The following is a 14,345-nucleotide window of genomic DNA, read 5'->3' on the forward strand; positions in this document are numbered from 1 at the left end:
CTTGCTAGCTAGTGTTAGCAACTAAATCTGTGAAGGCTTTGGCACTAGAAGTCAGGCAGCATTAATATATTTTATACTAGCCTGATTAAATGTTACCATTTGGGATGTGGCAGGTAACTCTCATAGTGAAGTGATGATGAGCGTGCATTGTTGTTACTTGCTACATCTGATCTTGGGGTTTACGAATTGGTTGCTTGTGTCATATTTTAGCTGCCACTCATTCAGTTTGACAAGGACATAAACACAGAATATTGAAAAGATTGACTGAAGAGCTTCTGCTCCTTCTACCCAGTAGGATTTGAAAGCTCTTGGTAACTGGGATCTAATGGGCTCCCAAAAGAGTACTAGAGACAGGGAAGCACTTCCCTTTGCAGATGGAGGTAGTTTTTGTAAGGGGTGAATGAGCGGTCTGCAGCGTTAGGGGCTGGACTCAGTGATTAAGGTGGGCCCTTTGAGTCCTGTGCTCTGGGCAGTGCATGAGCTCTTCGCCCCCTACTAACATGTAATGAGGCTCGGAGTAATTTATTGCAGCTGCAGAACAGCGGTTTGAGGCACAAAGTGAAAATTGTATTGGCCAAATCAGGACTTGGCCGGACCAGTGAAAAGTGCTATACACTTACCACACTTCTTGTATCAGTGCCACTAATGTATCTGAGCACCTCAAGATAATTCAAAACTGAAAATTACAGTGATTGATTTTTCCATCTTTTAGGGGAAAGGGTCTGATTAGTTTGAAGAGTTTTATTTTGTTTGATTTTGACTTGTATCAGTGAGTGAATATGTACTTATCTATAAAGAAATTACTTGGACAAAGCCAAGTTGTGTAAAGAGGCTTTGTATTTGTTTCTGAATATGATGAGATTTGTGGAAACCTTCTGAGGGGAGCTGAGTTTTGTACACTGGGGCCAGATCTTAACAAAATTCTCTCACGCATCTTTTTTGGGGGGTCAACACATTTATTATTTCATAGGAATGAAGTTGAGGGGAGTCATGGAAAGGCAGGAAGCTACCACTAATCCCACAGACAGCTTTGCATTATTGGAACAATATTGAGTAGGAAGTAGAGATTTTAACATCTGCTACATTTTATTTTAACCAGAGCATTTTGAAGGCATGTGGCTTCTTCTCTAGGTACCAGTTAGAGAATCAAACTCAGCTGTAGGCACATCACTTCTATATAGCTAGGTTAATGTAGAGTCTGTGTTATTGTAGATGGAAAGAGAGGGTACCGTTTTCATTTGCTTTTGGTTTGACTGAGGCTTTTGGGATGAGGTGAACAGAAGATATTAAAAGGAAATTTCAAAAGATGGTTGATGCTTGATACTTAAATAAGGGGGGGTGTGTGTCTTGTTTTCATCAGTACTGACCATCTGTGACTCCCACTAAGGGAATAAGTTGGTGCTAAAAATTTTTGAAAGCAAAGCTAATTATTTTACCCATAAACTGTAAAACCCCAAGTGCAAAACCCGGAACCCTTTTAATACTTTAAACCACCACTACTTGCCCTTTCAAAATAAGCAGTTATTACAAATTTGTCTTCAATGTGAATGTTAAATTAGACTCTGTAAAAAAATCATGCTTTGCTGTTTGTTAGAAATTCTAGTGTATCTTTCATGATCTTCTCACTTAAAACATAAAACCTACAACCTTGCCCCTCAAAAACCTTTCATAAGTAGAAAACAGCCTTGTAGAAGATTCAGATAGTCATCAAGTGAAATAAATGTTTGCCGGAACCTGTGGCACCCTACATACGCAAATGTAATGACTCCTCCTAAATTTGTATTTGTTTTGTCTCTAGCACTTCTGATTCTTCTTTGCCTCGCTTCCATTTCAGTATTTCATTGCTCACATGAAGAACTGACCAGAGCAAGTGAGCATTGGACTGAAATACTCCTGGTTCATTAAAGGGACACAGTGAAAAGACAGAAAAAGGCAAGGGAAGGGAGTAATTTTGTATTAAGATTAGGGAAATTTTCTACAAAATACTTAAAATAATTGAATTGAGATGGGCCTTGCCTTACTGCTTTAAATCTTGACCCTTCAACATCTGAAAATTCAAAGGGATGGCATAATTGCTTTCCTTCAGAGCTGTGGAGTTAAATAGGATCAGGAACTTGAGCTGGAGTGGAAAGTTGTTCTGGCTCGTGCACTGACCAGTCTTTGGGCTGCAGTGCCCTACAGCCAGATGCGCATTGAGTTTTCAGGTGCTGTAAGTCAAACCAGAACAAACAGATGGGGAAGGTGGTGTATAGATTTCCTTTTTGGAGTGCATTGACGGTTAGTTTTGCCAAGTTCAGCTCAGGGTATTCATGGAAAGTCACAGGTTCACTACAATGCAGTCTGAGGTAACACTCGTACAAAGCAGAAGCTCTGGCAGATTTTTTTGCTATTTCCATACTCATTGCCTGTTGACAGGAGCTTTTGCCCAGGGGAAAGCTACCTTCACTGTGCTTTATATAGCTTTTTTTGGTTTGCCTACTTTGCATACTCATTTTCAAACACTTCCTTGCTGTATTGATGACTACATTAAATTATCACATTTATATTAGCTACACAAAACCTCATTTACGTTTATATGAAGATAGAGGTAGTCAATTCCATGGTTATATTTTTTATAATTTAACCTCTTAACTGGACTAACTGAAAACAGTTTTGACAAGCAGTCTAGATAGCAAAATATCATGGTTTTGTTTTTCTTCCAAGTAATAAATTAGATTGCTTTCTTAGACTGTCATATCTGTTCATCAGTATATGCACACATTGCTGCTGTCAAGCAGACTTCATTTTTTCTTTGTTTCACTTAAGGAAAACTTAATTTTTGCATCTCACTTGGGCAAACAGTGTGAAATTAGATAAGGAAAAACCATCCAGTTCACTTTCTGTAAAGTGAATCCAAAGTCGAAGCTTTGGACGTTAGCAAGTAGAGAGTGGCATGTTCATTAATAGAGCTGGACTATTAGGCCAGTAGCCCAAGTGGTGAGCAACTGCTCCAGCTATTCCTTAAAGCGTTGGTTTGGTTGTCTCTACCTGGTGTTTTCTAGGTGCACACTAACACATCTTGCATTTCTGGTGTTTCTTTTAGTCCCACTTTTTCTGCTGGCTAAAGAGGAGTTTGATTCCTCAGGTTTCTGACTGGGCATCTGCCACTCTAGATGATGTGAGCTGTAGCTGAGAGTCTTAGAGAATTAAAATGATGGCTTGTTTCTTTTTTCAAGGCAGTGGAGGAACTCAAGCGGGTTTAAAAAAAAAAAAAAAGATTCATTTTGACAGTAAGCAAACTGTGAAATTCCTAGCAAGCTCTTCAAAATTCGGGAATCATACTGTGCCTGTTTGTGCTCTTGCGGTGTGTGCACAGAGCATGGGTGTTCTTCCCTGCAATCAGCAGATTCTGTTTGTTTATAGTGTGCGCTTTGGTACTCACTGCGTGCAGAGTCTAGTACACCAATACATCACTGAGGTCAGGGATCTTTCAGGGGCGAAAGGGAAGAGTGACTTTAAGAAGAAGAAAAATAAGGCAATAAGGAAGGTAAGAAAACAGCTTCTCATGCAACCACTTTTTTACAGCTTTTGCTGCCATTGTTGAAAAGAGAGGCGTGTAAAATCAGAAAGCTGGCCTGCTGCTCATGAGCTGGTTGCCTCATGGGAGTTCAACTATGACAAATTTTCTTTTTCTTTTCTTTTTTTTTAAAGTTTGATGCAACACTGGCTTTGTCCTCCCATTAGCCTGGGTCCTGCTTCCCAGTTTGAAAAGTCTTGTTTTAGTCTTTATTTTCACAGCTGTTGGAATGATTAGGCTGTAGATGTCAGCGAGAGAAAAGGAAATAGCAGTAAATCTTGTTTAATGTATAGGCACTTTAAAGCATAAAGTGTTTGTTCAAACACTGTTGTTCCATTCCTCTGCTTTGCTTTTTTTCTTAAATACTTTGTCACGCTGCGGCCTGAATCTGTCCCTCTCCTGCCTCCCTCTTATCTTGCTTTGTATCTTGGATATGGCAATGGACAGAACAGCGTAGGAAGTTTACTTTCCTTCCCCAGTGGGTCTAACCGCTGGATCATGTTGAGCAGCCTGTTCTTTGCTGCAGCTGTGACTCGTCCCTGCAAACAGCAAACTGCCACCAGGAATCTGGAGATTTCGCTGCCTGCAAGCCGCTCGTTTCTCCTGCTCCTTCCTGTTCCTATTCTTTCTTGGTCATCTGGTTCAGTGCCTATTTTTGGGTAAGGCACAGCTTGCATTTTCTTTGAAGGGTCTTGGGTGAATTACAGTGTGGTGTAACTGAATTAGTTAGGTGTGTCTAAAGAGGCTGTGATTAAATTGCCAGTTATCTCAGAATGGCATGACAGGATACCTCTCTGTGTTTGAGAATATGTGAACAAGCCTTTCTTTTCTCCGTCTTTTTGAAAAGTGTAACACTGTGTTATTGTTCCAGTCATTGTGGTCTGGAAAACAGCCACCTGTAAGTTTAATACAGCTGGGAACAGAGGGCGAGGAAAAGCTGCCTGGCCTCAAATCTAGTGCAGCTGGTGTTTTCTTTTTTCCTACCAGCTCACTTAACCTGCCCATCGTGGACAGCTTGCAGGTGGAACGGGAAGAGTTTTCCCAGCGTAAACGTAGTTCAGGTTGACCTCACAATTATGCACGTGTGTGGGAAAAGGAGTTGTGAAAAGTACCTGACTGCTCCCTCCCTTTTTCCCATAAAATAACAGGCCTTCCACTTCCAAATGCTTATTTTTAACACACCCTAGTGGATCTGGTTTCCTTGTGAGCCTGCTCATCTGTTACAGCTGCTAAAACCCCTGCTCCTAACACAAAATGTCATTCTGTCCATGGGCCTTGTTTGGGAGCTGCATGTTCAGACCTTTCAAGTTCTTTTCAGGGCTGGATTTCTTCTTTTAGTCTTTTCTTGCTATGTTGTTTGATTTTTCACTTGTTCTTAGACCTCCATAGTGGTGGTGTTTACAGAGGAACAACTGCAGCAGATGTTTATAGTTCAGTAATATCTTGGACATTGATTTGTAATGAATACTTTAAAGAAAGGTACATTAACCTCTGAAGTCAACAGTTATAGCATAACCTAAGCATAGGAGATCCTTTTTTCCCATGATCGACAGGAGTTAGTGTTTGCCTTATTTCCTCAAATAGCACTTCAGAAATGTTATGCTCTGACTACTGTCACTGCCTGTTCTCCTTACTCAGGGTTCAAACTTTTCTGAATGCTTCCAGCCACCTGTGACATGAAAGCCACATTGCAGCCCTGAGTTTTACTGTTCATTGCCATCGGTTTAGTTTCTTCTGAACTGTTTCTCTTTCTCTGCTACTTTTTGTGTTTCTTTCTGATGGCTTCTGTTTCTATACTGTTTTTTATGAACTGACCAGAAAGAAGCACTGTATTCCAGTTGCACGACTTTAGAGTGTACTGAGGTTCTAGTTCCTTTGTTATCAGCTATTGCTCATTTTTATGAATGCTAGCCCCTTTGATGACTGTGGCTCTTTTAAGAGAGGCCTTCACTGAGTTGGCCTTGGGGCTCCTCCAGGCTTTTATTGAGTGTTAAGTTAATTTAGAACTCGGCAAAATACTATAAATAAGTATCAGCGTGTAGATAAAACCAAAATAGGTGCTTATTAGTGCCTGGGACTTACAAGTCAAAGCAAATAGGACCAATGAATGAACAGTTTTTAGTCTGAATTATTGGTGTGTTGTCTTCAAATCAGAAGGGCTGCCTGGTCCTGTTCACAAAGCATGTGGAATTTGGAGAGAGTCTTTCTGGAGACATCAAAGGGATTTAGATCCTTGAGCATCCAGCCTAGACTAGTACTGAGGGATGCTTAGGCCTGGCTTGGGTGCTCTTGGGTATAGCATTCCTACTGACTATAGTGGCACTCCCTGGCTGGCCATGATGCAAAAGCTGAAACTTTAGCAAGTTACTGCTATTTTTCCTTCATTACTCTTCTAACTGGGAGATTTCCCAATAAAGATGATTTTTTTGGGGAAAAAAATGCACCTCTGTTGAGACAATGAGTATAAACTGGTCATTGAGAAGTTGCACCCTGTTCTCCAGGTGCATGTGTGGCCATGGTTCTGGCACTGGGGGAGAAAACAGAGAAAACCAAAACATTTGAAGAACAAGGAACTTCTTTGTCCGTACTTCAGCCGTAGTTCTTCATGAGCCCTCTGAAGTTACATGTTTTTCATTACTTACTCATCTGACTCTCTTCTCAAGACCCATCCCTGTATCCTCCCTGCTGTAAAGCCTATCTGCTGTACATCTTCACATTGCGCACCACCAGTACTGCCCATGGACTTGTACCTGCAACACTTGCCTGCTTTAGGAGTCTTTATTCCCTTTCAGCAGGGGTGTAGGGCTTTGAGGAGTGACAAAGCCACAGCATTCAGGTGTGGGAAGTGTTGCTTCAGGTAAAGCCCCAGGCTAAAAGAAGCCCTACTAGAAATTACGTTCCCCTCAGCATCTTGAACTGTGATCTCCCCCGGAGTGAGTGACCCTGTGTGCACGTGTGCCCCTTTGGCCGCTGGCTGTAGCATGGAGGTGTGTACATCTCCTCTCCAAACCTGCCCTTACCTCATTGCTTGACTCCATGTGTGGAGTCACACCGAACTGAGAAAACGTGAGGGCTGTCTGGGAAAGGATGGGCGAAGAAAAGCAAGCACCTTTAACCAAATAGATCTGGTATTAAAATGTTTTCTGAGTTGCCACTCAAGGGAGGCTATACAAAATTCAAAGTTGTATTTTAACTGTTTGGCAGTATCTCTTTAACTGGTAACATCTCTTCTTCTCAAATTTTGCCCCTGGCAGTCAATAAAACAAATTGAGGCTAATTGAATAGGAGCCATATGTGTGATAATTAATTGGGAGTGCATTCTGATTCAGTGCTCTGTAGTTCCCTGCCGAGTTAAAGATGCATTCACATCTCCGATTCACTGAATCATTCTAAGAGGACAGAATAAAGACAGAAGGGAGGCATCAGAGAGAGAATGCATGCTGAGGCCAGGCAGGAACACAAGCAGAGATCAAAACCACAAGCGGGATAAATGAAAAGGGAAAGGGATGGGCAAAAAAGGAAAAGGCGTGCAGTGAAAAATCTGAGAGGATAATGCAACAGTCATTGATAAGCAGGAACTCAGGCCTATAGAGGAAAAGAAATCATGAGCATGATAGAAGAGGACTTTTAAACATATTGGGAAAGGAAGGCAGCAACAGGGCATAAGAGAAAGATAAAGATGGACTCATAAATCATAAATAGGAAGCATGTAATATTTTAAGGGCTCGTGTGGATATACAGTGGCACTAAAATTTGTAAGCTGCTCATCTAATGCTTAGCTTCCAAATTATGTAGATCTAATGAGATCAAGTAAATTCATGAAATTTCTGACATGTCAAGTATTGGAAACCTGTTGAAATGGATTGATTGAATTTCTGTAAGAATAAGTGTTCTCATCAAGTGTTCATCCTATTCACTTGGATAATGTAGATCATCTCCTGTTTTAGATTTAACTGAATCAAACATTTAGGGGCAAGCTGAGGTTCCGAGCACTAAACTCAAACCTTCCATTCAAGAAGGTGCTTACTCAAGCAACTTTTGTCAAGATGTGAAGACAGGGGAAAAGCTGAGATCACAGAGGAGATGTTCAGCAAGTGTAACTGTTTTAACCGAGGTGATACGTAAGTTATGTACAGATAGCAGCAGGGAATAATTCATGCTATAGCTTGCTCAAATCTTGGATGTTTCCTGATGTGCAAGGGTACGTGCATCTCTCTGTGTGGAGTAAAAGAGGTAAGCATCTTGGTCTCATTTGCTGAAGCAGCTTCCAACATTTTGGTCATATTTTTTTGCTCTCTGATCTTGCTCTCTTTTTCTGGTGAAGAATTCACTGGGACTTTTCTTATCACCTCCTTTCTACTCTCCAGGTCCTTACAGTTTCTCAGGCTTTTGCCACTTCACGCATGGGCCCATCAGCCAGTGCAGAGCCCAAGTGAATTAGTCCTGCAGAGCTCTGGGTACACCATAGTACCCTTCCTATAATGTTTGTGCTGGCTCACAATGGGAGAACCAGAAAAAAACACACACCTGCACTATTTCAGATGCATGTTTTTGTGTGTAATTAAGACATTTGCTTTTTGAATTAAAAGTACCTCTATGAATTGCAGACAGTGAGTATAGCTGTGATGTAGGGTCCTGTACTAAGCCCCATCCTTACAGGAATGTCAGGGTCCCAGCCCTTTTTCACTGACACAAGAGTGAACACAAATGTCTCTGTGCAGTTGGCATAATCCTTCCACTTGCAAAGCTTCTTCTATTGCTTAGTATAAAATATCTGGAGATCATGACTAAATGTCTTTTGAAAGAAAAAGCATACTCAGACAAGGGGAAAGAAATCAAGTAGCAAGGTAGGCAAGACAAAAGCGGGGATATTGATGACATTTTGGTAAAGCATTAGTGAATATTTTCAAGTACACAGATGCTTAAATGACCTGGCTTACAAATAAGAGGTGAATTCCCCAGCTAAACCTTTGAATGTCAGAGCACTTAGGTGGGCTGTTCAATCCATGTTTGGGCACTCACACCTCTCTTGCATCCCTTTTGCTGCAGGAACACAGAAACCACATCTTCAGGAAAGGCTTCAGAATATGCCATATAAACATGCTCAGTAGTATCTCAGCAAATGACCGCAAGTCTGATTTTTATATCTACTTTTAAAAAACCCAAACCAAACAAAAAACCCCCACCAAACAAACCACAAAAAACCCAAAAACCAAACCCAATAAGCTCTCAGAATGACTTATAGAAACCTTTTTAAGAAAGTAAAGAAACCCTAAGAGCAGGAAACATTATTGATAATAAGATCTTCCTGTGTTTTAAAAGGATCCTTCAACAGCGCTCTCTTTAACAACTGGTACTTTTTATATATCTTAGTGCCCTCCCCCAGTTTCCTAGTGTGCAATCAAAGCCACTTTATATTATTGTTAGATGAAACACTGGAGCAGTCAAGGAAGGAGAGGAGGAAGAAAGCATGAAAAATAAAAATCAGAGTGAGTGATCAGGAAGAAGTTGCTTTCATTTTTAAGATATCTTTCTTTATTAATGTGAGTTAAACCTAAGGCATATCTTCCATGCAGCTGTCCAGAAAACCTGGCCATGGTTATGCACGAAGGGGCTGTCAGCCTTTGCTGTTATAATCGCACTGAAATCATTCTGCTTTTTAGATGAAATTGATTTAAAACTACTTGGGCACCCTTACGCTTCCAATTAATACCATCGTTTTTGCCTCTGGTGTCCTTCAGATAATCATAGATGCCTGCTTATTCTGCCATCTCCTCATTCTCCCTCCTGCCTCGCTGTTGTAGCCTACTACTACTGTGTTTTTAATGCTAAACCTTCCGTTCATAGTGCCAGCAGCGTAAGATATTCACATGGAAATGTTGAGGATTTTTTTTTCCAGACTCTCATGAATAATCATAGGGCTGCAACATAGTAAAGTTTCTCTCTGTTAGATTTGCCTGTTAGATGTCATGGAAAGACAGATTAAAATTCATTGGACACAGACAAAGAAAAACTTTGGATCTCCCCTAGAAAGGCATCTCTTCTATCCCTCAGAGGGGAACTGCTTTTCTTTGTTTTGTTCTCTTTCAAAGTAGAGATCCCCTTCTTTACAGCAAGAATCCTGGAAATCTTGAATTTGTGTTTTGGGGAAAACCCCATCAACAGCAAGGCAGATAGAACAGCTGCAATTTTATTTTCATCTTCGGGAAATAAGAACAGCAATGAATTTTTTTTTTCTTGCCCTCAATTTTCCCGGTTCTCAGCATCCGCTGTATGTTCCCCAGGCTGCCTGAATCCCCCTCAGTCTTTTTTCTACCTTTCTAAGGAAATTGGGAGAGTAAAGTGGGAGAAGAAAGTCTTTCCAGGTTGAAAAATGAGGCAGTATTTTTGGACAAGGGAAGCATAGGAAGTGACTTCATCCTTTTGCAATGGGAAGCAATAGTTATAATGACATGAACAGTGCTATGCAAACCAGTGGATTATCTCAGTGCCCATGTAAATGCTGGATTAAAAGAGCGTGAGATAGATATTTCAGGAACTAAGCAGGATGTTGACTTTAAAATTGCTGAAGACTTAGCTGAAGACATTCAAACACAATCACTTGCTCTTTAGGGCAAGTGCCCAAGGACCTGCACTTGGTTTGCATAGAATAATGCAATTCAGGAAGAAATCCAATTACTGAGCTAATTATCACCTTGGATGAGTGGTAACAACCAAATTTAAAGCAAGAGGCCACTGGAGGAAAGCCCAAATCATCCACTAGTCCCAAAAGTTCACTTTGAGAGGTCCTCGTCGACAGTGAAAAGCCCAGGAGTAAAGGCGTCGCTGGTTTGATTGTTAGGCACAGTGTATTATAGCTTAATGCTATGCAAATTCCCATTGCCTTCAAGAGGTACAAACATAGCTTTGGTTACTAACAATTGTGGAAGATTTTTAAAGTCCAAAATGGATTACCTGACTGAATTTATTCAACTGAACTGAATTTCAGGAGGGAAGTTTGCTTTACAAACTGTCTATATTATCCTCGGTCTTAAAAAAAATTAAAAATATTCTTCAAAATATCTGTATAAAGCTTTGAGTTGTTCTGGTAGTGTCTGAAAAGGTAAATCCTTTCTTGTCTCATGTCCTGAGGCCCGTGTTTTAGCTGCTTAAGCAATTGTTACTGTGCTTGGAATAGAGGATAAAGCTGCAATGGAGCCTGGTTTAGTTTTGTTTGTGAGAGCTGTTCTGTTTCCTTCCCTTCTTCCCAGTCAGGCTGCATTGTCCATCTCCGAGTGTCCTGAAGCACTTGTGATTTTCCCTGATTGTTTCATGCATCTTTCTCTCAAAGGAAAAAAAAAAGGGGGGGGGGGGGGGAAGAAATGAAGCCAGAGCTGCATGCTGGGCAAAAGGATTCCTACTTACTATAGATTAGAATTTTCTGAAGTATTGCTTGATTTGTATGGGTCTCAATATTTCTCAAGAACAGAAATGCTTTATAGGTTGGTAAAAAATTGGGGTAAAGAATAGTATTGACTTGTACCTCATACTGCCACACTGATTTCAGAGGGACTGAAAGTTAATAAGGAGTCTCATAATCTTAAAACATACGCACTTGGAAATCAGCAGCGTTTCTCTGCTGAGAATAGAAAATTGATTGAATTCCATAACCTAATCTTTATGCTTACTCTTGCATATGTTGCACTTGCAGGTGGATGTATATCAGGGTAGAAGAATTCTGACAACCTTTTTGAAGTAAAATCATTCTTTCTGTTTTGAACTGCTTAGAAGGCCCTCCCCCGTTGCCATTTTCTGTTGCATAGGAAATGGAAATTGCAATTACAATAAGCTGAGCCAACCAGAGGCAGGAAGATAAATAATACATCAAATAAAATGTTAATCTCTGTAGATAATGTACTAATGTTAATTACAAATAATTCTAATTAAGACTCATATTCTCTCCAACTGTATTTCTTGCAAAGTAAAGAACATGCCTTTTTAAAGCAGAAATCAGTTGCTGGTAGGGAGTAGAAGTAAAGCAATTCTCTTCCTCTACGGAAGGCTGTGTGCAATTTTTCTGTTGGTCGGTTTTCCACAGCTTTTTAGGGTAGGCTGTAGAGAGTGGATGAAGAGGCTTTCTAACATTGGGGACATCAATGGCATCCCTCTCCCAGTTGTCTTCAGCATGAGCTTATAGCTTCAGCTCAGAAACTTCCAACATTTTAAATAACTTGTATATTGACACACAAAATCCTGGGAGCCAATACTGCGATGAGGACATACAGGCTCCCAGAGAGTCTCTGTTGTGCTTCAAAGAGAACATTACCCTGGGTTTACAGCATCCTTTTTCAGTGTTATTTAAGCTGTCTGAAAGCCTCCCATATAACTTACACCCTCTTTGCCACAGTCTTCCTTGGGCCATGTCTAAGTTCTCAGAGCGAGTAGCTAAATTTGGGCTAAGTTGACCAGCCAACCTGTTCAAAAATCTCCACTGTGCTCCACCCTAATGAGCCAGACCCCAGCCAGTCCCACCTGGCCATGCTATCCTCATCACAGTTTGACAAAGGACATGATGAGGACTGTGTCTGGGTCTCTCCCTCAGGTCCCGTGCCAGGAGCGATGGTGCCTTGGCACAATTCCCTTTTGTTTGCAGGCCGGTGAACAGATGAGACTCTCACCACTGCCACATGTAACCTTATGCTGACTGTGGTTTAGGGCAAACAGCTTTGTCTTTCCCCATTTTCTGTTTTAACCCCATTTACGAAAGAATGATAACATTTACGTATCTGGTTGATAGGCCTTCTGCTAAGGCTAGTGATTGAGGGCAAAACTCAAGACAGTATTCTTAATGAAGTGTCCTGATATCATAAAGCACCACTGCCAGAGCAGTATTTCAGGGAAATTTATATTTACTATAGCATTTCTGTTAGTCAGGCTTTCACTTGTACCCTGAAGGCTTGGGAGATGGATGCTTGGGAGGTGCTTTGGACTTTTAGTGTTGAATATCCCTAGTCACCACAACAACCTAGTCTGTATGGAATAAGACCCTGTAATTTACTCTTTTTCAAGTGATAAGAATGACTAGGGACTCTCTCATCGCTGCCTAGCTAAATGTAAGACTACATAAAGTGGTTCTTGTTGTCGTTTTTCCATAGATGTTATACACCCACAGAAATGTTTTTGCACAAAGAAAACCCCTTGAGTCCAGCTGTTTCCCTTAAGGCTTAAAAAGGAAGAGAGACTGATTTAATATGCTTTCTATTCAGTGTTTTGGTAGCACCTGGCTGATGTGCTTCTGGAGCCAGTTCAATTATTTAAGTACGTAGTGTTGTGTATTATCACAGATGCCAAATTCTGAATGGACTCTGCCCCACAAGAAGGAAAATGAGGAAGAAAGAGTTTGAGGAAAAGGAGGAGGGGACACAGACACTTTTGTTTTGTGTGCTGATAAGCTACAATATCAATAGCAATGCTGAACTGAAATAACTATATATGCCTACTTGGAGTAAACCAATGAACGGTTTATAGTGTGAACTGCATAATGATATAAACACAGAGTGAAAAGATACATTAAAAAGAAAGTAAAAATGTGGGTTTGGGAGAATCTTATTTAAAAAAAAAAAAAGAATTGGCTGTACAACATGTCTTTATTTCCAGCACCAAAAGATCGGACCATTCCAACACCAGACTGGCAATTCAGATCGAAAAGGATGCAGGTATGGCCTGGGAGTTTGGGTGTTTGCTTGATTTGCAAAATGTGATGTATTTACACCATTGAGGCTTTGCCTGGGAAGCTGAAGAGATGCAAAGAGTTTAAATGTTGTGTGAACAAACCAGAGCATTTTAAATGTAGCAGAGCACCAGACTCGATCAGTAAATTAGCTCTTCAGTTATGTGTAGCTGATCAGATAGCTGCTGGGCTGTGAACTGCTTGGTTAATCATGACATTGCTGTTTGTGCAGAGTACACAGCAGACACCCTAGCTAGACTCTAAGGTCAGCTGTGAGCAGGGAAAGGTCTTGGAAATAAGCAGCAGGTTAACGGTGCCCATACTGCTGAGCAGTTTGGGCTGACAGGTAGCTCCTCTTCCCTGGAGAGAAATCTTTTTGGAGAGGGAGGAAAGGGAAATTGGAAAATTTGCAGGAGGGGGTAAAAGAAAGAAGTAGGAAAGGTGGTGGGTTTGTCCTCTGGGTGGTATTGGTGCATTAAATGAGCTCCGACCTTGGCAATGTAAAGCACCTTCCTGGACTGCACCGAGTGGTTCCCGTGAGACTGGGAAATGAGAGCATTTTTTGACAGGTCAGTGGATGTGGAGAGTGTGTGGTACCTCCGCTGATGCTCTTCAGCACCTGGCGGGACAGAGCCCTTTCCAGGGGAAACCAATACCAGTGTTTCATGCCAAATCCCAGACCCAGTGAGAGACACCAGGGCTTCATAGATGGGTTTCTTCTGCTTGTGTTCTGCGCCTGATTTTATTTTGCCACTGAGGTGTCAGGGCTTGTATTGTGGAGCTATAAGTTTACATTGTAATTATTGTTATCATATTTTTATCCCCCCTCCCCCCTTTATCCTTATCCATTACATCAGTAGCATGAATACACATCTTCAAGCAGAAATGGGTGTAATCCAGGGTGTCCAAGAAAGTGAGAGAGGTATTAGCAGTTTGAGGCATATATAGTGTTCCTTCATTATTTATCATTTCAAGGTAGGGAGTTAAGATGTTTCCTAAGGCCATTCTGTCATCTGATAGTAATAACCTTTAGCATTATTATATATGCTAATAAGTTAATTATGTTTTAAACCCCATAGC

The 14,345-nt window shown here is 40.9% G+C and overlaps 1 protein-coding gene across 1 annotated transcript in view; it reads left to right on the forward strand.

Annotated features, from left to right (window-relative positions):
• Positions 1-14,345, forward strand: part of PCNX2 (pecanex 2) — a 156,633-nt gene that overhangs the window by 104,911 nt on the left and 37,377 nt on the right. Inside the window, exon 24 of the mRNA XM_075043275.1 lies at positions 13,193-13,251. Within this exon, the coding sequence (XP_074899376.1) occupies positions 13,193-13,251 (59 nt within the window). The remainder of the gene's footprint in view (positions 1-13,192; positions 13,252-14,345) is intronic.

The sequence above is a fragment of the Buteo buteo genome, chromosome 12 (assembly GCF_964188355.1).
Source record: "Buteo buteo chromosome 12, bButBut1.hap1.1, whole genome shotgun sequence".
In the NCBI taxonomy this organism is placed as follows: Eukaryota; Metazoa; Chordata; class Aves; order Accipitriformes; family Accipitridae; genus Buteo; species Buteo buteo.